Source organism: Mesoplodon densirostris, chromosome 13 (assembly GCF_025265405.1).
Source record: "Mesoplodon densirostris isolate mMesDen1 chromosome 13, mMesDen1 primary haplotype, whole genome shotgun sequence".
In the NCBI taxonomy this organism is placed as follows: Eukaryota; Metazoa; Chordata; class Mammalia; order Artiodactyla; family Ziphiidae; genus Mesoplodon; species Mesoplodon densirostris.
Genome location: NC_082673.1, coordinates 3,642,355 through 3,668,532, shown reverse-complemented (window position 1 = coordinate 3,668,532; position 26,178 = coordinate 3,642,355). Strand labels below are relative to the sequence as shown.

Sequence of the window (26,178 nt, the reverse complement as noted above, 5' to 3'; positions counted from 1 at the left end):
TGCCCAAGGTCGTACAGGCAGGGTGGACAGAGGCAGGACCAGACGAGGGCTTTCTGGTTCCAGACAGGACTCAAAGCCTCAAGCCTTGGTGCAGAATTCAGTACACTGAAATGTATAAGATAAAAGCTGTTTTTAACAGATTCATGAATTGTGGAAGATTTTAATATGCATCCTAGACTTTGAAATATCTGGGTAAAAATAAATAAAATAAAGAATGAAGAAAAATATTTTAAGTAAACTTTTAGGTTACTTGTTTTTTGCCCCCCTCAAAAATAAATAATTTAAGACAAGACCTATTTGAACAATGCTTTTAGTATATTTGTCTATTGCCTGCACTTATGTTGGCATAACACAAAGAAAAGGAATAAGAATCAGTAAGTGGAAGTAAATCCATAGATAATACGGGAAGGAAAAAAGACAATTTTAAAATTTGGCATTATGGAAAGTAATTTGTGTGTTTTTCCAACGTTTTTCTCAAAATACTTAAAAAATGATACATTTACTAAAGTATAAATTTATAGTTAAGAAAAAAAATGGACCTTTAAAATTTTCCTGAAACCCTAACTTGTGTATTTCATTATGTTCTTTTTATTTAAAAAAGTAAATCACATAAAAATAAAATGATGTCATATGTTTTGCCAAGAAGCATCAATTTCTATTTGTGATTAACAGGCATTAGATTAACAGTGGAACTGATTTTTCTCCCTGTCATACAATGAATTAAAAGGAATTCTGCAGAGACTTCCCTGGTGGTCTAGTGGTTAAGACTCTGAGCTCCCAATGCAGGGGGCCTGGGTTCAATCCCTGGTTGGGGAACTAAGATCTTGCATGCCTCACGGCATGGCCACAAAATAAATAAATAAATAAATAACTTAAAGAAAAAAAAAGAATTCTGCAGAGTGAAAATGTGATGCAACTTATGATTTGATACTATTAAATTGCAGTTAGAGAAACTGTGTTCTATTGAAACAAAAATGCAAAAAAAAATCTGGTTGAGAATCTATGAGAGGATGGATGTTCACTAAACTTATTTTGATCATCATTTCATGCCGTATACAAGTCAAATCATTATGCTGTTCTCCTTAGGCTGACACGGTGCTGAATGTCAATTATATCTCAATAAAACTGGAAGGAAAAAATAATAAGGTTAGCATTTCTGTCGATTTAGTGAGTTAAACACTATGAGATTTTACCTTTCTTCACAGGTGGGAAGGTCTTCTGTTCTGAGCTCATAGGAAGCAGTCCTGAGTGTCTGTTCCTCTTGGTTTCTAACAGTGAGACTGCAAGAAATAAGACAGACACGTGTTAGTTGAGATCATTTTGTATCAAGGAAGGATTTTTTACAAATATTTCAGAGAACTCCAGGTTACCAAGTAGAATTAATTTCTTTTCTTGATAAAAGTGACAATTCTTTGTATTCTTAAGAAAACCAAAAGTATGACAATAAAGTGTTAGCAAAATTAATTCTATTTATAATACTATGGTCTACACTCATTGAGAGAGTTTACATTTAGAATAATAATTCTTTTCATAAAACATGTCCATTAGAAATTAGTAAAAAGTTCAGATTTTCAGGAATGTTTTCGGTTTTCATTTTGTTTCCTGAACCTTGAAAAAAGGTATACATTCTCCAGACTTTGTTTCCCAGTGAAAATGGAGATTTTATGTATTTACAGGCACACATATGAAAGTATGAAAGAAAGCCAGGAAAGTGTACAATCAAAATCTCTATTGTATCTTTCAAGAGAGTTTGTTTCCTTATACACGTTTTGTACCTTCATTTGTAAATTTATTCCAGGTATTTCTGTTGTTATAGTAAATGGAATTTTCACTTCCATCTCATCTTCTAACTTTATTGTTTGTACGTTTGAAGGTAATTTCTTAATAACTTTACTGAACCATCATTTTTACATCATAAAGTTGCCTCTTTAAAGTGTACAACTCAGTGGTTTTTAGCATAATCACAAGGTTGTATGACCCTCACTACTATCTAATTTCACATTTTCATCACCCCGAAAAGAAGCCCCAGACCTGTTGTCAGCCACTGCTCATGACACACTACCTCTGACCTACACCAGCCCTCAACATACACTAATCTGCTTCCTGTCTCTAGAGATATGTCTATTCTTTTTCATTGAATGAAAGATTCTTTAAATTCTACAGTGCTTTACAATTTTCAAAAGTTTCACACACATGCTTTCGTACAATCCCATAGTAACCCTTTTCTCCGCCACCCCTCTATGGCCGCTTCCCCTTCCCTCTCCCCAGTGGTAACCACTAGTTTGTTCTCTAAGACATGTCTGTTCTGGATCACACCATATGTGGTCCTGGGTGGCTGGCTTCTTTCACCTGGAATACTGGTTTAAGGTTCATTCATGTTGTAGCATGTTTCACGACATTATTCCTTTTTGTGCCTGAATACTATTCCATTGCCTGGATATATCACAATTTGTTATCCATTCATCGGCTGATGAAGAGTTAGGTTGTTTGCACGTCGGGGCTATTTGTAAATAATTCCACTATGGACAGTCATGTACAAGTGTTTGTGTGGCTGTCTGTTTTTATTTCTCCTGTTTAGATACCCAGGAGTGGAAATGCTGTCATTTCGTAACCCTATTGTTAACATTTTGAGGAAGGCCCAAACTGTTCTCCAAAGCAGCTGCACCATCTCACACGCCCACCAGCAATGTTGGAGGGAGCCAATTCCTCCACACCCTTGCCAACACTTACTGTTGTCTGTCTTTCTTATTCTAGCCATTTAGGCGGTTATGAAGTGGTATCACATTGTGCTTTTGGTTTGCATTTTGCTAATGACTCATGACATTTGAGCATCTTTACAAGTATTTTTCAGCTAGTTGTACATCTTCTTTGGAGACATATCTATTCAGATCCTTCACCCATTTTTAAATTGGTTTGTCTTTTTATTTTTGAATTGTAAGAGTTCTTGACATTCTGAAAGCTATTATTTTTTGTTAATTTGATTTCTCTCTTTTGTGTTTGTGTCAGCTTAGCAACAATTCCCCTGGCATTCTCAAGGGAATTCTCATATCATCAGCAAACAGGGAGCTTTTCCTCTTCTTTCCCAATCCTTAGGCCTCCAGTTGTTTTTTCTTGTCTGATCCTTAAAGCACAGTGTTGAATAACAGGGAAGATCCTGGACAGCCTTGCCTTGTTCTTTTTTTAAAAAATTGATTATTTATTTTTGGCTGCGTTGGGTCTTCGTTGCTGTGTGCGGGCTTTCTCTAGTTGCAGCGAGCAGGGGCTACTCTTCGTTGCAGCGCGTGGACTTCTCATTGCAGTGGCTTCTCTTGTTGCGGTGCTTCTCTAGGTGCGTGGGCTTCAGTAGTTGGGGCACATGGGATTAGTTGCTCTGCGGCATGTGGGATTTTCCCGGACCAGGGCTCGAACCCATGTCCCCTGACTTGGCAGGTGGATTCTTAACCACTGCGCCACCAGGGAAGTCCCCCTTGCCTTGTTCTTGATTTTAGCAGGAATGCTTTTAGTTTCCCATTAATATCAAAATGGATTTTTATCGTTGATTAGTTGAGTTTGCTTTATCTTACTATTGCCTCTGTACTGTCTTTTCTATTCTTTTATTATGCCTTTCCTTAACATTCTTTACACCATTTTATAAACGTCTTTTATTCTATTTTCAGGCATTTATGAATTTTCAGTAATTGTGTGTTTGTGTGTAGCTCTATTTTTCTTTTAAGTGCAGTCATTAGCCATGCAGGAACCCCTTTTTCTTGTTGTTTTCATGACGCCAGGGCTAACAGTTTCAGTAAATGATGGTTTCTTAAAACAAAAACAAAAACGAATTTGAAAGGCATCTGGGTGCTACGCTCTCTGCAGGAGTATTAATACTGCCCGACGTCACAGACTTCTTTCGTAAGAGAAAACAGTACTACACAGCGGGTATGAAAAAGCAAAGAGGAAAAGGAAGGATGAATTTGACACAAGATTCTTAAAAGAACTGTAAGTTGTATTATGAATAAATAATGCAATATGTACTTAAGCTTTGGCATTTTTTCCATGTCTCATTTTTTTAAAAGTAGGAATATTTCTTAGGAGACAATGTGTTCTTGAAAAACAGTAATATATTTTGTGTCAACTTTTTGAACCTGAATTTATTTTTATTGTTAAAGTAGTATAAGAAAATGCTGATAGAAGCCAAAATAGTTGCTCACCACTTTGAAGAAATATTCAATAAAAGAAGACCCCTGCTTAGGTCTCTTTTGGTAAAGTTTAGAGTTGTTATAAAGAGGAAAAATGTCTTCAGTCTTCTAGAAAGGAAAACAAAAAGTTTATTTTCAAGAGATCAAGACTCTGCATGACTTCTTTTATAAAATGAAACGCCTGAAGGCCAGAAAGCAGGATTTTGAGAAAGATAATACAAGGGCTTAGAAAACTAATTGCCATTTACCTTTCTTAGAAATGGATTCTTGTAAACGAATAAAAAAAATCACTCTGAAAAACAAAAATGGACTCACTGTGTACTATCAACATGGATAAATCTCAAAAGCATGTTGTGAAAAAAATCAAGGAAATCAAATATTGGAACAGTTGAAGTTTTCCACGCACTTTTTTCCCAACCTATGTCCCTCTTTCTTCTCCTGAGATAACCACCACACTTATTTTTGTGGTTATCATTACAATTCACAGTTACCCTACCCTCTCTAAAAATGTATAAATAAATAAAGAAAAATATATAGATATGCACATATTTCCAAACTTTGTAAATATGCATTGCTTTACAAGTTGCTTTTTCTCCTTTTTCTCCTTTAAAAGCACATGCATTTAAAAGCCGGATGGTGTCCCATTACATAACTACACCACAAAGCATCTATCCAGATATTTTCAGTTTTTCTCAATCAGATTAATGCTGTTATGACCCCTCTCACAGGGTGAATCATGATGCAATGAATGTTCATGTACAAGTCTTTGGATGAAATGTGTTTTTATTTTTCCTGCTAGCATATTTTAATATTTTAATGTAGCCAAATTTATGAATCTCTTCCTTTTACAGATTTTCCTCTTTCTTTTTAAAAGTAATTCTTCCCAACACCAAGATCATAAAGATATTATCTTGTGTCTTCCTCTTGGATATTCACGTTTAGGCTTTTAAGCCATCTGGAGTTGATCTTGGGAGATTAATTTTTTACATGATGCAATATAGGAATATAAATCTGTTTCTATGGATTTGGATACCAGGTAGGGTGACCAACCTTCCCAGTTTGTCTAGGGCTCATGGGTTTTATGGGACATAGGACTTTCAATGTTGAAACCAACCAGGCAACTGGGATGAGCTGGTCACCTAATGCCAGGAATCTGGGTATTTGTAGAATAGCTCATTCTTTCTTTTGCTAAAGCCACCTTTGCCACATGCTGATAAAGTTTTCAGTATTTTTTTTAATTTTTAAAAATTATAAATTTTTTGGGGGTGCATTGGGTCTTTGTTGCTGTGCACGGGCTTTCTCTAGTTGTAGTGAGCGGGGGCTACTCTTTGTTGTGGTGCACGGGCTTCTCTTGTTGCGGAGCATGGGCTCTAGGCGTGTGGGCTTCAGTAGTTGTCGCATGTGGGCTCTAGAGCGCAGGCTCAGTAGTTGTAGCACGCGGGCTCAGTAGTTGTGGCATGCAGGTTTCAGTAGTTGTGGTTCGCGGGCTCTAGAGCGCAGGCTCAGTAGTTGTAGCACGCGGGCTCAGTAGTTGTGGTTCGCGGGCTCTAGAGCAAAGGCTCAGTAGTTGTGGTGCACGGGCTTAGTTGCTCCGCAGCATGTGGGACCTTCCCAGAATGGGGCTTGAACCCGTATCCCCTGCACTGGCAGGCGGATGCTTAACCACTGCGCCACCAGGGAAGCCCCAGTATTCCTTTTATTGTCTTCCCTTGATGTGGAAAAATCGATGTTCCATTTCTGACTAAGCATAAATATCATTAATTTTGAAAGAAAATGTTCTTATAGTTTTTTCTTAAGAAAGACTGAGGTATTTGATTTGTTGATTGTTAACATGAGGTTATTTGTTTATGGCTCTGGATTTACACTTTCTAACACAAAATTAAATACCAAGTTTTACAGCTGTGTTTGCTTCTTTTGTATTCATCAGTGTTACTTGTTTCCCATGACTGCCCTCTGGGTTCACTTTTTACCCTTTTTACCCTTGAATGCATCCTTAGTTCTTTAGGGAGGGTCTGAAGGCAGTTACCTCTCTTGGCCTTTGTATGTCTGAAAATGACTTATGTTACCTACACTCCTGAGTTATAGTTTGACTAAGTTTTCTGTTACTTTGCTCCCGTACTTTGAAGACATTGCTCTCTTGTCTTTCGTAGACACACGTACCACGTGCTACACGGGTGCTGGCTATGATGAGGATGTCCAGGTACAGATTTATATTTTATTTATAATTTATATTTTATTCGCCCTGGGTGACGTTAGCAGGAGGAGGCTGCTCTGGGATCCATCACCACCTGTCGCCCATACACCATCAGTCCCGGACATTGTTCAGGCCAGGGTCCCCACCTCCTGTGCCATCCCAAGGCACCAGAGCAGGGAAGGGGGGATGGGGTAAATGCCAGGTGGCATCCCTCCTGCACAGGGACACCTTTGCACACGTCTCAGGCATCATCTCACTGAGCCTGATGAGCAGAGTGAAAGGGTGGAAAAGGGGCCTCAGTGCAGTCTCTTCACCCCTGGCAGGTCCCCTCCCCGACTAGCGGGGGTCCTGGCAACCTCGGTGCGTCGGGGGGCCAACGCGCCCTTTCCTCCCGTCTCCTGCCGGGTCCTCTAGACCCCTTGTCAGGGCTGAAGGCTCACTTTAAACTCCGGGCTGCTAGGCTCTGGTCAGCCACTCTCTCCCATATTCCCACTTGAGTCTGGGGTTCCATCCTGAATGAACAGACCTCCCAGCATCAGGGTAACATCCATCCTCAGAGGCACCGGCCTCGAACTTTTTGGAAATTAACACCAGCCCGAGGCAAGCAGGAACAGCCCAAACTGTCCTGGACTTTTCACCTTCAGCCTCCAGCCCGCCCACCCCCAGTTCTAATGGTTCTACCTCCCTGATCAATCCCAGTTTTCCTTCTTCTCCACGGGATAGTGAGGTCTGGTCTAACCTGCAGTCAAGCCCAAATAAATTTACAATAATTGAATTGCCTAAATCTATGCACGCATTTGGCTGTCACAAAGCACGTTTCATATCCAAGATTTCAGAAACGCAACCTAAGGTTCCTGTGATTTCTGGGTGTAAATCAGCCCCGTTTCTCCAGATCTTCAACAGTGACTCAAATGCTAAAGCTGTATCTCTTTTTTTAAAGCAATGATTGTGTATCTTCCACTACTAGTAAGTGAGCCTATATTTTTAGATTTTCCTCTCTCTGTCAAGCTTAGTTTTTGACATTTTTCTGTATTAAAAAACAATATTGATAAAACAGAAGCAGCAGAATATAAAATGCAGGCGCATTCTCCTTCATAACCCTAAACTTAAAGACCCAGATTAAATCCTAAGCCCTCCATGAAGCCTTTGTTACCAGCTGGAGGGCCTTGAGTTCATTCCTTTCTGCTCAGATATTCATATTCAATCGTCAGCTGCCTTAGCTTGTTCATTAGATATTTGATATACAGTAGTTAGCCTGATTTCAGGGGTTTGCATATGTCTCTCCAGAGCTAGGATGCAGCCTCCTCTTGGGTTTGTTTGTTTGTTTTTGTTGTCGTCCTTTACAGAACCCACATCAGAGGCAGGCATATAGCAGTTGCTTCAAAGCACTTACTGCATTCATCATCAACTGGCACCATTCAGGGTGCCGTTTTCCTACCAGGAGCGCGTTCATGAAAAGCCGCAAACCTTACCAAGAACAGCTACAACAGCAGCACCAGCAGAAGCAGCAAGCGTTGGACCCCCGGTTCCCCACTCCGTGCTGGCCTGGGGCGGAGGCTGCGGGCCCTTGGGCGGCGCACACCTGCCGCTTTCGCATCTCCATGCGTTCTGATCCCATCGGCTGCAACAGGGAAAGTAAAAGGGGGGCGGGGCAGAGTTAGCACCACAGAAGCTGGAGATTCCGGTTCCACTGTCGTTTGGATCATTGAGAAGATGCGGTGTGACTCTCTCCAGATCATTCCTGCTAATTCTGGTAAAATTTGGTGCTTACAATCCATTCATTGACCCAACATTTATTCCCTGTCTAGAAGCACTGTGATAAATTCTAGGAGTGAAACGACGAATGGGGGGTCCCTGTGCTAAGGCGCTCACAGTTGGATCAAGGAGACAGACGCTGGCATCACATCCCTCAGACATCGCGGTGAGGACCTACCACAGGTGCGTTTCACAGCTCGAGTCCCCCCACCCCCGGCCCCCGCTGGACCATCGTGAGGGGGCAGTTACAGGGGCAGCTGGATCGCAGCTGCAAAGCCCTTGGAGCGGCGCCCGCGCACAGTCCTGCTCAGGGATGCCCAGGACGCGAGCCCGGCTCAGGACAGTGACCCACACCCATCCTGCCACCTGTAGGGACGGTGCCCTGGCCTTCCTCCCTGGACATTGCGTGGTCAGAAACCGCTTCATCCCTCGCCTTGCCTGAGAACTACAGGAATGGTTGAAGGAGAGAAATATAAACGCAGCATAAGAAACGAGAAATTGCTGTGTCCGTTTTTATTTTTGATACAATGGTTTGAATTGTTGGTAGGGTAAAAAAAAAAATCCAATCTGTGTTAAAGAACCTTAAGTAGATCCTTGGAATCAAATTCTGAATTTGATATTCTATTCCAACATTAGATTTATCTATCCCTACTATTACTTATCCTTATATGCTGTTGGACTTTGTTTTAATGATCATACTTTTATTGTATGTTTTCATATTGGGTAAGTTAAATTCTCTTCATGAATTAAAACCAGGGAGTTCCCTGGTGGCCTAGTGGTTAGGATACTGGGCTTTCACAGGTTCAATTCCTGGCCGAGGAACTGAGATCCCACAAGCTGCCATGGCACAGCCAGGGCAAAAAAAAAAAAAAAAAAAGGTTATGAATTAAAACCAAAAAACCTTTTTGGCTGTTCTTGCCTGTTTGTGTTCCAGTGGAATTTTGGAATCAGCTCATCAATACCATGTGGGAATCTGATTAGGACCACACTGGATTTATGAGAAATATTTGTGAGAAATGACATCTGTTTCAGTACCTATCAGGGATGACTGTGTAATATGGAAGAACCATTGTTCTATTACAAGTTCATCACTAAAGGGATGTTGCCTAGAAGCTTAAATGATGCATAACAGCCCATCTCTGAGAACCCTGCCTCCCGGTCATGAGCGTGAAGCTAAAATACCTTTGTTTAGCTCACAAGAAACATCCTGACCCACAGGGCCCACCTGTGGATGGCTGCAGGAAGGAAGAAATGAACGCAGCCCTTCCGGAGGCGGACTAGAACCAGGAAATGCTCGACTTGACTCCCTCCCCTTTGAGTACAAAAGAAGCCTGAACCCTAATTTGCGGAAGATGGTTCTTTGAGACCTTAGTCCACCAACTTCTTGGTCTGCTGGCTTTCCGGATAAAGTCGCTGTTCCCTGCCTCAACAGCCCGTCTCTTGATTTACTGGCCTGTCCTGAGGCGAGCATAGGAGCTTGGACGGTAACTACTACTCAGGATTGGCCCTTGTCTTTTAATCATCCTGGGATGTACGTTCCAAGACAGAACAGAGGGATTTACTGTTCCTTCCTCCACAGCCACAACAGTTCTTACAACACCGTCCACAGCGCCCAGCCTGGGTGGTCCAGCCTCCTGAGTGGACCCCTTTGAATGCCCCTGGGGGAGAAGCCAGGCTCCTCTGGCATCACTTTCTCACCGCATCCGCGGCATTTCAGTGCAGCCAGAGCCTGACAAGGGTTTCACTTCGTTCAGGACACGGAGAGGCAAGGACACGTCAGCACGGTCTCCAAACAAAGATGCTTTCAGCCCCAGATGCCCCGGGTAACGTATTTCCTCAGAGATACCGATGCACCTTGCCTCATGAAAAACAAAATCCCCATTGCTTCTCAAAAGAAGGAAGGATTGTGACGTGGTCCTGTCAGTGGGTTTCAACGTCCTTGCGAGACTGGGTCTCCCCAGTCGGTCATGAAATAGCTATTCATTGAAACCCTGTCTTATGTACAGTTCAAGAGTTGTCCTCAAACAGGTTCTGCATATTTTTGATAGGTTTTTTTCCTGAATATTGTAGAGGTCAATTTTTGCTGCTGTTGTAAATACCTCCCCCAGCCCCATGTTTCTAAATAGTTACTTCAGAGTCTAGGCAGGCTAATGACACTCTATCTGACCTCTCTATTGACTTCTCTTAGTTTTAGGAGTCTTCCTGTTAATTCTCTTGTTAGAATCTCTTGTTTCCTAGTTAGATACTGTCTATAAATAATCACACTTTACTTCCTGTCCCTTTCCAAGGTATATACCTCTTTCCTCTCCTTGGTCTTACTTCACTGGCCAGGAAGTTCAGTAAATATTGAAAAGTAGAAATACTGTCAGGCACTTTTGTTTTCTTCATGACTTTAATGAGAAGACTGACAGTATTTTCCCTGTATGTGTGATGTGTGTCAGAGTTTTCTGGGAGAAGATAACTTTACCAAGTTAAGCACGTTTTCTTATATTGCTTACATAGTATAAAGTAAGTTGTGCCAGCCTATCTTAATAGTTAACATATTTTATTTGCTTGTACACACCTATTTCTTTGTAAATACAGTTGTCCCTCAGCACCCATGGGGGACTGGTTCCAGCACCCCCAGGATACCAAAGTTCACAGATGCTCAAGTCCCTTACATAAAATGATGTGGTATTTGCACATAACCTGTGCACATCCTCCTGGATGCTTTAAATTATCTCTAGATTACTTGTAATACCTAATACAATGTAAAGGCCATGTGAATAGTTGCCAGTGCAAGGCAAAATTCAAGTTTTGATTTTTTGGAACTTTCTGCAGTTTTCCCCAGTATTTTTGATCTGAGGTTGGTTGAATCCACAGATGCAGAACCTGGGGATAAAGAGTGCCAGCTTGGGCTTCCCTGGTGGCGCAGTGGTTGAGAGTCCGCCTGCCAATGCAGGGAACACGGGTTCGTGTCCCGGTCCAGGAAGATCCCACATGCTGTGGAGCAGCTGGGCCCGTGAGCCATGGCCGCTGAGCCTGCGCGTCCGGAGCCTGTGCTCCATAATGGGAGAGGCCACAGCAGTAAGAGGCCCGCGTACCGCAAAAAAAAAAAAAAGATCTTTTGAGATGATCATATGAATTTCCTCCTTTGAATAGTTAATGAAGTGAATCACATTAATGCATTTCTTTTTTTTTTTTTTGGCCACGCTGGGTGGCATGTGGGATCTTAGTTCCCTGACCAGGCATTGAACCTGAGCCCCCTGCAGTGGAAGCACAGAGACCTGACCACTGGACCGCCAGGGGAGTCCCAAATGCATTTCTTTTTTTCTTTTTAATTTAATTAATTAATTAATTAATTAGGCTGCATTGGGTCTTCGTTGCTGTGCGCGGGCTTTCTCTAGTTGCGGTGAGCGGGGGCTACTCTTTGTTGCGGTGCGCGGGCTTCTCATTGTGGTGGCTTCTCTTGTTGCAGAGCACGGGCTCTAGACACGCGGGTTTAAGTAGTTGTGGCACGCGGGCTCAGTAGTTGTGGCTCGCGGGCTCTAGAGCGCAGGCTCAGTAGTTGTGGCGCACGGGCTTAGTTGCTCCGTGGCATGTGGGATCTTCCTGGACCAGGGCTCGAACCCGTGCCCCCTGTGTTGGCAGGCGGATTGTTAACCACTGTGCCACCAGGGAAGCCCCCCAAATGCATTTCTTAATGTTGAATCACACTTACCTTACTAAGTAAACTCTTGTTGGGTCTAAAAGATGATTATTCTTTTATTATACTGCTGAAATTGATTTGGTAATATTTTTTAGGGAGTTTTAAAATCTATTTATCTTTGTTTTTTTCTAAGAGAATTATTTTTTCCCTGAAGATATGTAGAATCTGCCAGTAAAATTACTAGAACCTTTTGGGCATGGCTTGCTGACGATGTTTTCAATTTACTCTTTGATTTCTGTTCTTTTCATAGCTTCTTCCCGGCCTTGAGTCAACATGGTATTTTTCATTTTTTGAAAAAAATCCATCCCTTTCATCTAGTTTTCAAATTTACTGGAACTTTTCATTATTAGTCATCTTAATTGTCAGATCGAGATGCTTTAAATTACAGCAGGCTTGTTCAAAATGCAAATAGGTAGTTGCTTATGGGAGAGTTGCATATTTAGTGTCACTAAATATTTGTAGAGAATTAATTTTTCTAACATCTTTATTGGAGTATAATTGCTTTACAATGGTGTGTTAGTTTCTGCTTTATAACAAAGTGAATCAGTTATACATATACATGTGTCCGAGAATTAATTTTTAAAATGTCATAGCTAGTTAATATGAAGACTAACAACATACATTAGATGAATGCTACCTATTTACAAGATTTAAAAAATATGTCATTGTCAATTATGTTAGTTCAGCTCATCCTTTCAGACACTGATATGTGGTCTGATTAGCCAAACTAGCTTGCATCTTTTTCTTCGCCTCCATCTTATGTGTGGGAGAACTCCACACACATTTCATTGCCATTTGCTTTTTCTAAGTAACATGGAATCAGTGCTCCTTTGCTAGTGCTATTCTATTCTTCCCCTGGTGTGTGTCTGGCACAGACTGCTGGCCGTCATTTCAGTGTCTGTTGGGATGACCCAAGCATGCCACATACATGAGGCCCCAGTAACTGGCTGCCTTTGCTTGAGGATCCCGAGGCTTAAAAGTTAGATGAATGTAAAACCAATGTCAGTGACCTCCGAAGCATTTTCTATAATTTATGACAGCCTGAGGAAATGGGAAAAATAGGTTGGCAGTTTATTAACTATTCGGATCTTAGCTAAGAGATGATCCTACTCAATCATTGCTTTTCCAGTCCTAGGAACCCAGCATTCAAGAGAATTCTTTCAAAGTTCAAGCAAAAGCCAAGGTAAATAAGGTAAATTCTTTTTTTTTTTTAGCTGCACTGGTTCTTCGTTGTGGTGTGGTGGGTTCTCACTGCGGTGGCTTCTCTTGTTGAGAAGCACGGGCTCCAGGCATGCAGGCTTCAGTAGTTGCGGTGCATGGGCTCAGTAGTTGTGGCTCGTGGGCTCTAGAGTGCAGGCTCAGGAGTTGTGGCACACGGGCTTAGCTGCTCCATGGTATGTGGGATCTTCCCAGACCAGGGCTCGAACCCATGTCCCCTGCATTGGCAGGTGGATTCTTAAACACTGCGCCACCAGGGAAGTTCCCCAAGGTAAATTCTTAATCTTGATCGCAATCTTCTGGTAATTTGGAGTTGAAAGCAGTAACTAGTTAGAAAAAATTTTAACCAGACCATGATTAGCTCAGGAAAGTTATTTCTTATTTTCTGGTAAGCTTGAACTTGGTGGTTGGATTCCATGAATAGCTATTTATTTTCATTATGGTTTCCAAATTCTAAAAATAGCCATTATTGAATTACTCATTGGGAATATGATGAAACATCAAGTATTGTGTGAAAAAAATCTTGTGAAAAAAATCTTCTCTCTTAGAAGGGGCTGAGACCTGAGCCCATGTTCCATGAGGTGTAGAATCATAGACAAGATCCTGATGAAGGAGAACCAAGAACCTTAAAGGACATACATTCAAAACCATCCTCAGCGACCTTTAGAAACACAATCTTATCATCAGTAGGACACGATGGGCTCTGAAAGAGTTAAGCCAGAACATAAGGAAATTTGAGAGGAGAAATTCCTCTGCGTGTCCCGAGCTCTCTCTCTTTATAAAGACATCCTAATCCAGTATGACCTCATCTTCTCTTGATTACATCTGCAAAAGCCCTTTTTCCAAATAAGGCCACATTTACAAGTGCCGAGGTTAGGACTTTGTCTTAGCCCGTTAGAGCTGCCATAACAAAAGACCACAGACTGGGGGCTTATAAACAATAGATATTTACTTCTCACAGTTCTGGAGGCTGGAAGTCTGAGATCAGGGAGCCAGCAGGTCACAATCTGGCGAGGACACTCTTCCTGGTGGTTCAGAGCTGGCACCTTCCTGCTGTGTCCTCACAAGGTGAAGGGGACTGGGGATCTCTCTGGAGCCTCTTTTACGAGAGCATTCATCCCACTCATGAGGCCTCCCAAGGGCTCCACCGACTAACACCATCATCTTTAGGGGTTAGGATTTAACCTATGAATTTTGTTGGGGGGGACACAAACATTCAGCCATATTAGACTTCAACATATTTCGGGGGGGATACAATTTAACCCACGATAAGGTCTAACATAGTCAGGGGCTCCTGTGAAGCCATTTTAATGCTTCTTTCCAGAATGAATCATCCCCACTTGCGTCCACATGACTGGCTACTTTAATCTAGAGCTGAGCTGATGACACAAGGTGATACTTTATTAATGACTTTATTTATTAACTAAAAGTCATTTTAAAAATGAAAATAACACACACCCACGGTAGGAAAAACCAGACAATACTGAAGGATTTGCTATGAAAACTCCTAAAGCAAAACATCATTATCTGTTTTTTGTATGTCCTTCCAGATAGCTACACACATTTATACACTTTTAAGAAAATGGGAGCACAGTATACACACCACCCCGTGCCTCTCTTTTTCACCTGACAAAGCACTGAGGTTCTTTTCACATTAGGACACGTATGTGGTCTACCGCCCACACCGGAGTGAATTAGGTTTCTCCAACTTAAGTGTCTCAGAAAAGACAAAGGCACAACCCAAATGCTTTGCTTCTCGAGTAATGATTTGTTTCTATTGTGTTTGGGTATACCCAGAATATTTGCTCATTTATTCGAGAAATGAAAACAGGTAGAAAAGTAGAGTCTAATACCACCTTAAGGGATTCTCTTATCCCTTCTGTGGGTGGGTTCAGTCATCACACTGAAGCGAGCACAGAAGGGCTGGAACCTTTGTGCTCAGAAGAGTGGATGGTAAGAAGAGGTTGGCTGAATGAATGAACACTTCAAACAAAAACAGATGCTTTGTTTAACATCATACCTCATATAAAATAAGGACTGTACTTCTGCTGTGCTAAAGAGTTTCACTGTACCACATATAGAAAAAGTCGTTCCATTAACATCCCACCTGAAAGGTCTGATTGGCTGAGCAGTATTCAAGGCTAATTAAGAGAATAATGCTCATATTTTTATGGGGTTTTACAGATTCCAGGAGACTTTTATATGTATCACCTAATTTCTTCCTTCCCACAATTTCGTTAGCCAGGAAAGACAGTTATTAATTCCTCTTTTCAGTACAGAAACCAAGGCTTAAAGAGGCTTAAGTCACCCCCTGAGGTGACATAGGTGACCGTAGCCCAGGTCACCGAGCCCTCAGCCAATGCTCCTTCTTCGTCCCAGCCTGTCAGTCCAAGGGACTCTTTCAGAAATTTGATAGCTCAGTGCAGACACGTGCATTTTAAAATACACTAATGTGATAATAGTTCCAGTTATGATGCTTACTTTTACCTGAACATGATCTAATCTATCTAATTTTTAGGCCAAAGGAGCTAAAGTGACTTGTCCACAGACACATGGCTAGTTGATAGCATATGTGGGATTAGAATTCACAAACACACACACAGAGTCATTCTTTCTCTCCAAGACATTATGCTGTTTCCCTTGAGACTGCAGATATTTTTATTTTTTTATCTTTTACTTTAAAAAAAATTTAAACCATTTTTAAAAACTGAAGTATAGTTAATTTACAATGTTGTGTTAGTTTCAAGTGTACAGCAAAGTCATTCAGATATATATATATTTCAGATTCTTTTCCATTATAGATATTACAAGATATTGAGTAGAGCTCCCTGTGCTATATGGTAGGTCCTTGTTGGTTATCTATTTTATATATAGTAGTGTGTATATGTTAATCCCAAACTCCTAATTTATCTCACCCTGGTAACCATAAGTTTGTTTTCTATGTCTGTGAGTCTATTTCTATTTTGTAAATAAGTTAATTTGTATCACTTTTTTTAGATTCCACATATAAGTGATATCATATGATATTTGTCTAACTTACTTTACTTAATATGATATTTTTAGAAACGTTAACATGCACTTATGTCTTTAGACATTCCAATCAGTTTTTTCATTTCTTTTGGCCCAAAATGCAGAAACCATTTGCAAATGAAATTTCAGATGTAAGACTTCATCAAAGGCAAAAGATTAATTTAAACCTGAGCTTGAAAATAAACTAATTTTTAAAAAACAAACAAAAATCCCCAACAAAACATGAATACATGCTGGTGAACATTCAACTAGGCTTCTATCCGGAACACAGAGGTACAGAGAAATCACAGCTCCTCTGAACTTTCCAATCCTCTTCCCACCCCCAGAAATAACCAGCTTTAAGGTTTGATGTGATTCTTTCCAGGACCACGTCTATGAAATTAAGAACGTGTAATTAACTTTAGTTTAAAACATAGTTTTAGTATGCTTATCTAAATGGCCTTGGATGCTGTGTGTGACTCTGTGCCTTATATTTCTTACTTTAAAAATGTCTCAGAAATCTTCCTGGACAGGACATGTAGCTCTATCTCATTCATTCAGTAGTTGGCTAGTACCTCATAATTTAGATGCCTAGATGTATCATAATGTAACTACTGTTACCCCCAGAGACCACAAAAGATTGGCAGATTTGATTATATAAAAATGCTAAACTTCAGAGCCATGAGCAAATATAAACAAGGCTGCCCCTGCCAAGTATGAGAAAGTTTAAGTATCAATAAGAATATTACCTGCAATGAACTGAAACATCATATGTGTGTAAAGCCGTGATTTCATAGTGATACTGAAACACTCACTGTTACTTTTAGAAAATGTTAGGGAACCAACTGATTTTGAAAACTGGTGAATAAGGACAGAGAATCAAGTCTTTATTCTGCCTTTTCCTACACAAACATTACTTCAGGGTAATCCAAGAGTTGGTAAGAAGTTTCTCTTTAGAAAAGTTTACTATCTAATAAATGAAGGAGAATCTCCCTCCTGGACCGTAAGTATCCAGCCTCCTCTCACAGCACTCTGCTTGGGCGGTCATTTTACCTTATTTCTTCAGTCTCGCCCTAGAAAGATCCCTCTCGATATTTTTTGGAGCCTGTTCAAACGGCTGGGTCTTTGTTGCTGTTCTGTATTAGGAACAAAGCTCCTTTCCTCTGGAGCCACATCTGTTCATTTTTCTTTTGCTGTTTTCTGAGCTTCCCTTGACTGGTACCAACGTGCATCAAAAGAACGCTCTTCCAGGAATCTTCTCTGCACAGCATCCTCCAGAGACACTCTCATTTCCTTGTTCTCTGCAGTAATGTTTCTGAGCATTTAGCCCAGTTTGCTCCTAATTTTAGCCTCCTTTTGGTCTTTCTACCTTCTAAGTTTTCCCAGCCTGGGAAAGCTTTTTCTAACACACTTCCCCTCTGGATGCAAAAGATGATTCTTCACAGATTCACGTTAGTTATAGGCTCTGCACTGACCCTGCCTGCAGGGCGGGCACATCCAGGGTGTGCTCGGTGGTGGTGGTGACATGGTGGAGGGTTGGGTGGGCCTCCTACAGGTTCTCCTTGGGGTCTGGTGCTCACCCCGGGGGCGGGGGTGGAGGAAGCTATGATCCAGGTCCCTCTCAGCCCAAGCCTCTCACCCCTGGTAGGACTGGAAGAAATCCAGGGCACAGGCTGGGGAAGGGACTGTTAAAAGGGACTTGTTCGTGAGGGAGGAGGGCCAATCTGGTGTGCTGAGCACGAGGCTTCCAGAACCCAGATGGGAGCTATTTCTGAGGATGAGGGGCTTTGAGGCTGACTAATCCGACAGGAAGTCTTTTTTGGCTGCTGATTCTCTTTCATTCAAGAATCTACACAATGGGGACTTCCCTGGCGGTCCAGTGGGTAAGACTCCACGCTTCCAATGCAGGGGGTGCGGGTTCGATCCCTGGTCAGGGAACTAAGATCCCACATGCTGCACGGCATGGCCAAAAAAAAAAAGAAAAAAAAATCTACACAATGGATAAACAACAAGGTCCTACTGTAGAGCACAGGGAACTCTATTCAATATCCTCTGATAAACCATAATGGAAAAGAATATGAAAAGGAATATATATATGTATAACTGAATCACTTTGCTGTACAGCAGAAATTAACACAGCATAGTAAATCAACTAGACTTCAATAAAATTAAAAAAGAATCTACACAATGGAGTTTGAAAAACAGACCAAGTGAAAGCAGCAGGGAAGATTTCACTGCTGAACTCTCCCTGGGTTTAGCCACCTGCTCTGAAAACAGCCACAGGTGAATCCATCTTTCTCTGAATCACATGCTCCAGGCATAAACACGGATCACCTGAAGCCAATTAAGTCACAAACAGGCCCTCTGCCTGCTCAAGACTCGCACCTGTTATGAGCAGCTGGGAAATGAAATGAATCCAGTCAATAGCAATGTTTCTACTGTTTCGTGGGACCTTGAAGTCAGCGGGTTTTAAGTTGGAGAATGCTGGCAGGTTATCCTGTGGCACACTCATCACCAGAAAGAATCCAACTCACTCTGGCTCATGAAATATTAAGGACGAGCTGGAATTACGTGCATTAACTTCAGCACAAATAGACCAAAAATCAAATCAAAGCGGTGTCTTCCACTTCATATGACACAGAAAGCTAACAATTTTTTAGTAGCTAGTGGGTTTTAGAGGGAGAGAGCTTAACGCTTCCTCTGTGCAAAACTATGAGTTCTCAAAATTTTCTCTTTTGGTTTTATTGTCTGAATAATTTTGGGACTATTTTAAGAAAAAGCTGGTTCACTGTTCTAGTAAGGGAAGTCGACCGAAAGCTTAATAATAATAGACTTTTTAGAATTATGATTACTCCCAGATGGATGCTTACACGTCCTTAGCTTTTAAAAAACTACTGACGTATGTGACCATCTGTTTTTCAGTGACTTTGAATGGAAATCTTTACTATTTTGTTGATCTCGCTGTCGCCAAGTTTGTAACTTGAACCACCAAAGGTTTTAAGACTATGACAGTAATGTCTTTTTCTTCTGTTGTTACTAAATGAACATATTGTATGACTCAACTTTTACAACTGCCTTCGGGAATTATTAGAAATAATAAGAAAGTCCGATCGGAAGGAAATTAATAAATTATGCATGCTTTTACTTGTTCTTTCTTAATACCAATCAACAATTACAGAGTATTTTGCCAAGTAGTGATTGAAATCTTGACCATGGGCTTTCCGTACCCCAGGAGGCCATGGGAGTTTCTCAAGGAGACTGTAGGTGGCTGCCTCCCCGATGACCGCTTAGCCCAGGGCACCTCTGAAAGAACTGCACACTTATTAAATCTTTGCTGTGGGGCTGTTTCAGGCAATTTTCAAGTCGCTGAAGAGTGTGAATTCTCAAGTTTGGGTGAGAATTTCTGCTAGCTTTTTAGTATTTCAAGGAAATAAAGTAAAGCAAGGAATAGGCTCTCTACGAAGAATGTGCTTTGGCTTGGGAAATACATTTTCCTTTTGGACAGCTGAGAAGGGAAGGCTGAGGGCAGAGGGACAGGCTGCCTGATGCTGCTCTGGCTTGGGCTCTGAAGAAGCACGGAGACGGCCACGTTGTCAGCCTGGGTCATCGGGTTACAGACCTTGCCAACAGCACAGGCAGAAGCCAGTCGGGAATATGGTTTGCCTCTCGCAATTTCTTGTGTGCTATGGCTCAGGGACCTAACCGTTGTGGAAGATGGCTTGCTGGAGTGCAGATGTAGCCGAGGTTAAAATGATAATCTGTATACCCTCTATATATTTACAGAGAATAGAGACCCTGGCAAAGCTGTTCTCTGCTTTTGGGAGTCAGAAAAGTGCTTGCCTTGAGGATGGAGTTCGCGGAGCTGGAAACGTGCTGTTGTACAGTGCAGGCATTCGTTACACAGGCGTGTTTGGTTTGTGAAAATGTACCAAACCATATGTGCGCTTTTCTATTTGTAGGGCATCATTTTAAAGAAAGCTAAAAACGCAATCGGGAAAGGCTAGCAGGAGACAGGGTAATGGAAGTAGGGGGGGGACCCTGCTTTTATAATCACCGGGATACCTGTCCCCGGCCAGGGCACTGACCGCATGAGCCTCGCAAGGACCACGGGGTAGTGAACACGGGCCTGGGAAGCCCTCCCACTCGAAGCGTGGACGGACTCCAGATGCCTGCTTGCCCCTCTCTCCTATTTAGGTGTTCCTTCGTGATTTTCCTCCACTGCAAGGTGTTTTCCTTGTCCTCCCAGTGTTTTTGACCCTTGTGTCACAGAACTGGAAAGCATTATGAGGAGGAAGCTTTCAAAGAAAAATAATGATGGAGGTGGTGTCTGTTTGATGCAGAAATCCTACACAGTTCTTTGCCTAAATCTGGTGACCAACAGGCACAATCACGCTTATTGAAAAGGACTTTCGTATTGTCCAGCATCCTGGGATACTGTCAGCAAGACATCAGGAGAAATGGTAGAGGGGATCCCTTCCAAACATCCTTCCTGGCTGCTCCGTTTCATGGTTTCCCAAATGTTGAAGATACACCAAGTCTTTGTCTGATGGCTTCTCAGGAGGTTCAGGTAAAGAGCGACCCAGTTATAAATCTAGCGTAAAGAGGTTAAAAATACGACTTGCGTTTGTTTTCAGGGTGTTCTCCTGTTGAACTGACCACAAACATGTACTGAACACCCCCTGTATGCATGAGCGCTGCAGGCGCTGGACCACCGGGGTGAACTAGACTGTTTCTGCCAAGGGTTCCAGTGAGAGAAACAGACACAAGCCATGAAAACAAATAGGTTGCAGAACTCCAGGTCCGAGAAGTGTTGCCAAGATGGGAAATGGTTGAGACCCTAGAGCATGACGTGGGGATGACAGTCACAGTCAGGGCCTCGGGGCGTCTCTGAAGAGTGGGGGGTCTCTGAGGAGGGGGCACCTGAGGAGAGGACTGTGACATGGCATGTGGGGCGCGAGGCTTCTAAGAAGGAACTGCAACCACAAATGAGATGGGCATGTCCCTGGATCACGCAGGAAGTGCGGAGGAGGAGGAAGGATGGAGGCTGCTGAGGACAGGTGAGCACAGGTGAGCAAAGGTGAGGGCCAGGGAGCGGGGAATGGGCCGGAGGCCTCAGAGACCAGGGAGCCTGTGGAGGAAAGGATCAGAGCGGGTGAGCGGGCGGGAAGGGTGGTGCGGTCATGGCGTGGGGATGGGGTCTGAGGACGAGGTTTCCCAGGAGGTGCGGGCAGTCATCGCCGACTCCAGGGATGGATGAGGTGGGGGCTGACGTTGCGGGAGGGCAGTGGACTTCTGGGGTCGAGAAATCAAGGCGCTGGGAGACCAGAGTACAGCACAGGTCACTGACAAGGATGCTGAAGAAACAGAATGATGACAGGAACGGCCCTGGAGAGGAAATGATGCCCACACGCTAGAGTCTTCTACGTGAGGGGCAGGGACCAGAGGGCGAGCGGATGCTGGAGGGGGCGGTGCTGGGGGCTCGGTCTAGGACATGCATTCAGGAGAAGTGTCTTCTTTATTGTGGTAAATGCACGTGAGAGAAAACACACCACTTTAACCATTTTTAGGTGTACGGCTCAGTGGTGCCAAGCGCATTCGCTGTTTTCCGACCCTCACCTCCATCCAGCTCCAGAGCTCTTCGTCTTCCCAAACTGAAACTCCGTCCCCGTTAGACACTGACTTCCCCCCTCCCCCAGCCCCTGGCCCCCACTGTTCTACTCCCTGTCTCTGTGAATGTGACTCTTCTAGTTTCCTCAGATAAGAAGAATCGTAAAATATGTGTCTTTTTGTGACTGGCCTATGTCACTTAGCGTAATGTCTTCAAGGTTCCTCACGTTGTGTCCCGAGTCAGACCTAAGAGGGAGGGTTTTGGGGGAAGACAGTGAGGAAGTGTCTTGGGAATGGCAACGGGAGCAAAGAGACACCCATGTGACTCCTAGGAGTGGACGTAAATGGTGCAATGTCAGCAGAAAAGTGTCCCCGATTACCAGGGCCGTGGGAGAAGCGCTGTCCTCGGAAGAGTTGCCACACTTCAGGGAGAGACAAGAGGGGAGGGACATCGGGGGACAATGTGGGGAACTAGGGGCATCTTGCTGACGACTGACTGGGTCCCAGGGAGCACAGTGGGCGTGGTGGAGGGGCACCAGATGAGGTCAGATCACGGGACAAGCAGCCCTGCGCTGACCAGGATCAGAGAGGCCCAAGGGGGTTTAACTGGGGGCTCCTGCATGTCTCGGGCTTCCAGCCCACAGCTGACACAGAAGGATCGCTGGAAAACATGAGCAATCGATCAAGAATTTTAAACGCTGGAAAACATGAGCAATCGATCAAGAATTTTAAAAAGTCGTGTAGTGGGAACGTAGGAAAAACCATCGTGGGCTTGTGGGAACGTAGGAAAAGCCATCGTGGGCTTTCAAGTCAGAGGTCCTTCCAGTCTGACCTTTATATTTGTGAGGTCTGGACCAAATTCCCTCACCTTTCCAAGCCCCCCACCTCCTCATTTGTATGATATGAGCTACACTGAGATTTGATAAAAGTAGTAAATGAGAGAATGTACATGAAAGGTCTCTGAAACCATGAAGTGCTAATCCAATGCCATAATTATTCCTGACTTAGTACTTACTGATGACATTTAATGTAGAAGACTATGGTAAGTCCTTAAATTGTGTTCTAAGATCATAAACAAATTGATCCTATGCCTTTGGGTCTATATTTGGTGGAGTCAACTAGCGAGGCCCCTACCTGTTCAGTCTCAGACATCTGGCACCTTGACCATTCACCAGCCTACAAGCAACCTAAACTGCCTCTGAGGGAAGGCAAGCAATGACCAAAAGAGCTGAGAAAAGCTAAGGATGGGAAGACTAGAGAAGAGGGATGTAAATCTGTTGGCTTGTTGATCAGAGCAAAAGAGCACTTTTGTGCTTTCACTGGGGAAGCCTGAGGAAGGCCCGCTGTGGATGGAGGAGGAAGAGGTGTGGGCCCAGCCCTGGCTTTCCCACCATCAGGCTGTGTGACCTCAGCAATCAGCCACCTCCCGGGCCTCGGCTTTCTCACCTGCAAAGGCTCACCAAGCTCTTATTGTTATTCTATGACGCTGTCATTCCCTGGGTAAACTATGCAAACATTAGCAAATGAAAAAAGCCAGATATAAAAGGCCACATATTATATGATTCTATTTATATGGAATTTCCAGAACAGGCAAATCTGTAGAAACAAAAAGTAGATCAGTGGTTGCCAGGGGCTGCTGGAGAGAGAGACTTGGTGAGTGACAATTACCTGCGGTAGGTTTCTTCTTAGAATGATGAAAATGTGAAAATGTTCTGAAGTGGATTATGCTGATAGTTACACACTGTGAATAGACTAAAAGCCCTTGAACTCTGCATGTCTAAGGGGTGTGACCTTACATAAATCACTTGCCTGAGTTGAGCTTCTGTTGGCCAAGTCATTCCCACTTTCTGTTTCATGAAGTTCATGTGAGTCAGGTACAGTGGCTAATTGGGCATTGTTCATTTTGTTGGGTATGGCAGTGGCATTCCATGACTGACAGCTGAGACACATGAGAAGAGGAAAGAAAAATACCCAAGGAAGAAGGGAGAGAGAAGACAGCGGGGACCAGCGGCCGTGCTGCGCTGGTGTGCCCGAGCACAGAGATGATGCCGGGGAGACAGGGATAAGGGTATCCCACAGCGCTGGGGCGTGGTCCATAAGGGGACCAGTGCCCGGCTCCGGAGGGAAATGCTACATCATAGCCCAGAGCCACAGTATTTATCAGAAATCCTGAAGTGTGTATTTGGGGGGAAAAAGTGCCACGGAAATCCTTTCCCTGCACGTCACAGTGCAGATTCTGCACGTTACAGTGCGGAATCCAGATGAACATGCCGGGCATCTTACGTAGCATCCCAGGGCTCTCCTTTATCGACACGGGTTAGCACCAAGGTCAGGAATGCAAGCTCTTTCCCTGGTTAAAAGCACTTGAGTGCTCTTTGGCCCAGAGAATGACAATATTTATAGTCTTTTCTACAATCAGCAGGGGAGAAGTGGGTTCCCAAAGTGCATCCCGAGAAACAGAAATGCATAAAAGGTAACTACTTACGTTTCAGGTTTTATTTAATAGAGAAGACAATGGGGAAGTGCAACTAATGCCACGTAAGTCCTGTGTTCAGTCTCGTACATATTTTCTCTCTATCTCTGCCTTGAAAATCTAAATAAAACTAGAGCCTGCAGGGTATCGTGTATAACGCACGCTTCAATGAAACCCTAAGAATGTGAATTGAAATTTCATGTGAACACAGTGAGAAGGCGGCCATATGCAAACCAAGGAGAGAGGCCTCAGGAAGAACCAAACCTGCCCACACCTTGATCTTGAACTTCCAGCCTCCAGAACCAGGAGAAAATAAATGTCTGCTGTTTAGGCGACCCCGGCCTGTGGTATTTTTTTTATGGCAGTCCTAGAATACTAAGATAGTCAGGCATTAAATGATGTTAAAATATTGTTCATTTTGTTGGGTGTGACAAAGGTATTGCTATAATTATATGGATCTTATATTTTAAAGTGTGCTTACTATAAGGTGATCATGTTTCTTAAAAGTAACATTTGTTTTTGTTTTAACTGTCTTTAATAAATAACGTTTATAATGAAGCTTCCTATCCTTGCCCCTAAATTATGAGCTGGAGCTACGGAAACTCTTACACACGAGGCGTCCTTTCCTTCTCACAGGTGAGAGCAGGAGCTCAGCCGGCGCTCCGGAACCCGCTGCACTCTGGTCCAGTCTGCTGGGGCACTCCGGACTCACACTGTGTTTGCTGAGCACAAATCTCACACACACCAGGCCTGGGTGAATGTTTGTTGGTTGAAGAACTTCTTTTCCACCAGTTACAGCAGATGGGCTATGAGATGTACTAATGTATATGCAAAGTAAGGATAATAAAAAGGTACAAAAAGGTGTGTTCAGAAGTAACTAACTAGCCTTTTCTACTCTTTTCAGGTCTGTCTGGGCAAGTTTTCTCTCTTTGTCTCTTTTTTCACAGATTCTCCTTTTCCCCACAGAAAATTCTCCATGATCCCTTACTGAATGGTAGCATTGGGCTATACCAGACCAGACTTTGCCTCACGTACATTATGAGTTAGAATTTTCATCTGTGACGATGATGCTGTTATGAATGATATGATATCCAGCTCCCATCCTATTTAAAGCTTTTAGGCTGTGAGTAATTTGAATCCCTAAAAGCCTTCAGCATCTGAGCTCTCATCCCCCAAACCTTTGTGTGTATCACTTCTCTCTGGCCCTTCGTCATTGGTACTTTCGGGGCTTGTTAACTGTCATTAAATTTTCCTGTTAGCATGAAAATGCTAAATGTTGAAATGGTGGATACCAAAAGGAAACTTAAGTTAGATCCTTTGATTTTATCTCCTATAGGAGATTATCTTTAATTAGATCTTTGGTCTGTCCTTCTGAATTTTTACTTTTTTTTTTCCTTGAGAGTACATTCTTTTTCTAAGAAATGTCATTGTGATTGGTTGCACTTACTTTCACATAGGTGGTTTCCTACAAGAACCCGGTAACACTCCACACTGACATCTAGGTTACACATCAGAGGCAGGCACACATATCCTGTCAAGGATCGGAGGGTAAATACGGTAGCCTCCGTGGGCGCATTACAGCTGTCAACTGCCCCATCAGCCTCCAAACTGTCACAGACATCACACACGTGAACGCGTGGGGCTGGGTGTCAATAAAACCTTATTTATGGACACTGAAATTCGAATTGCATAAAATTTCTGTGTCACGAAATGTTCTTCTTCTTCGATTTGTTTCCCCCAAAGATTAAGAAAGCTAAGAACTACTGAGCTTCCGCGTTGGTGAACACCTGGTGGAGCTGGGAGGGCGGGCAGCTCCTCGCCCCTCCCCCAGGCCTTGCCCTCAGACTCCTTCCACTAGGCGTTCCCGAGTTACTGACACCCTCCTCCCTGCCCAGCACGGAGGGAGCCTGCCAGAGCTGAGACTTTTCCCCGTGTCCCCAGCCTGCAGGCCCACTCCATCAAGATTTTGGACTTGCTAAGTTTTTTGGTTTTTTGTTTTTTTTTTTCTTTTCCGGTACACGGGCCTCTCACTGCTGTGGCCTCTCCCATTGTGGAGCAC

The 26,178-nt window shown here is 43.0% G+C and overlaps 1 protein-coding gene across 6 annotated transcripts in view; it reads right to left on the bottom strand.

Moving 5' to 3' along the window:
- RGS20 (regulator of G protein signaling 20) overlaps nucleotides 1–26,178 on the bottom strand; it is a 47,668-nt gene that overhangs the window by 8,855 nt on the left and 12,635 nt on the right. For 3 of the 6 annotated variants that reach the window (XM_060116515.1, XM_060116514.1, XM_060116516.1), the window contains exons 2-4: nucleotides 13,983–14,215; nucleotides 7,842–7,990; nucleotides 1,194–1,280 (exon numbers count right to left, since the gene is read on the bottom strand). In XM_060116515.1, coding sequence (XP_059972498.1) covers nucleotides 1,194–1,280; nucleotides 7,842–7,987 — 233 coding nt within the window. In that variant the 5' untranslated portion in view covers nucleotides 7,988–7,990; nucleotides 13,983–14,215. The remainder of the gene's footprint in view (nucleotides 1–1,193; nucleotides 1,281–7,841; nucleotides 7,991–13,982; nucleotides 14,216–26,178) is intronic. The other 3 variants (XM_060116518.1, XM_060116512.1, XM_060116517.1) reach the window with 1 other exon arrangement.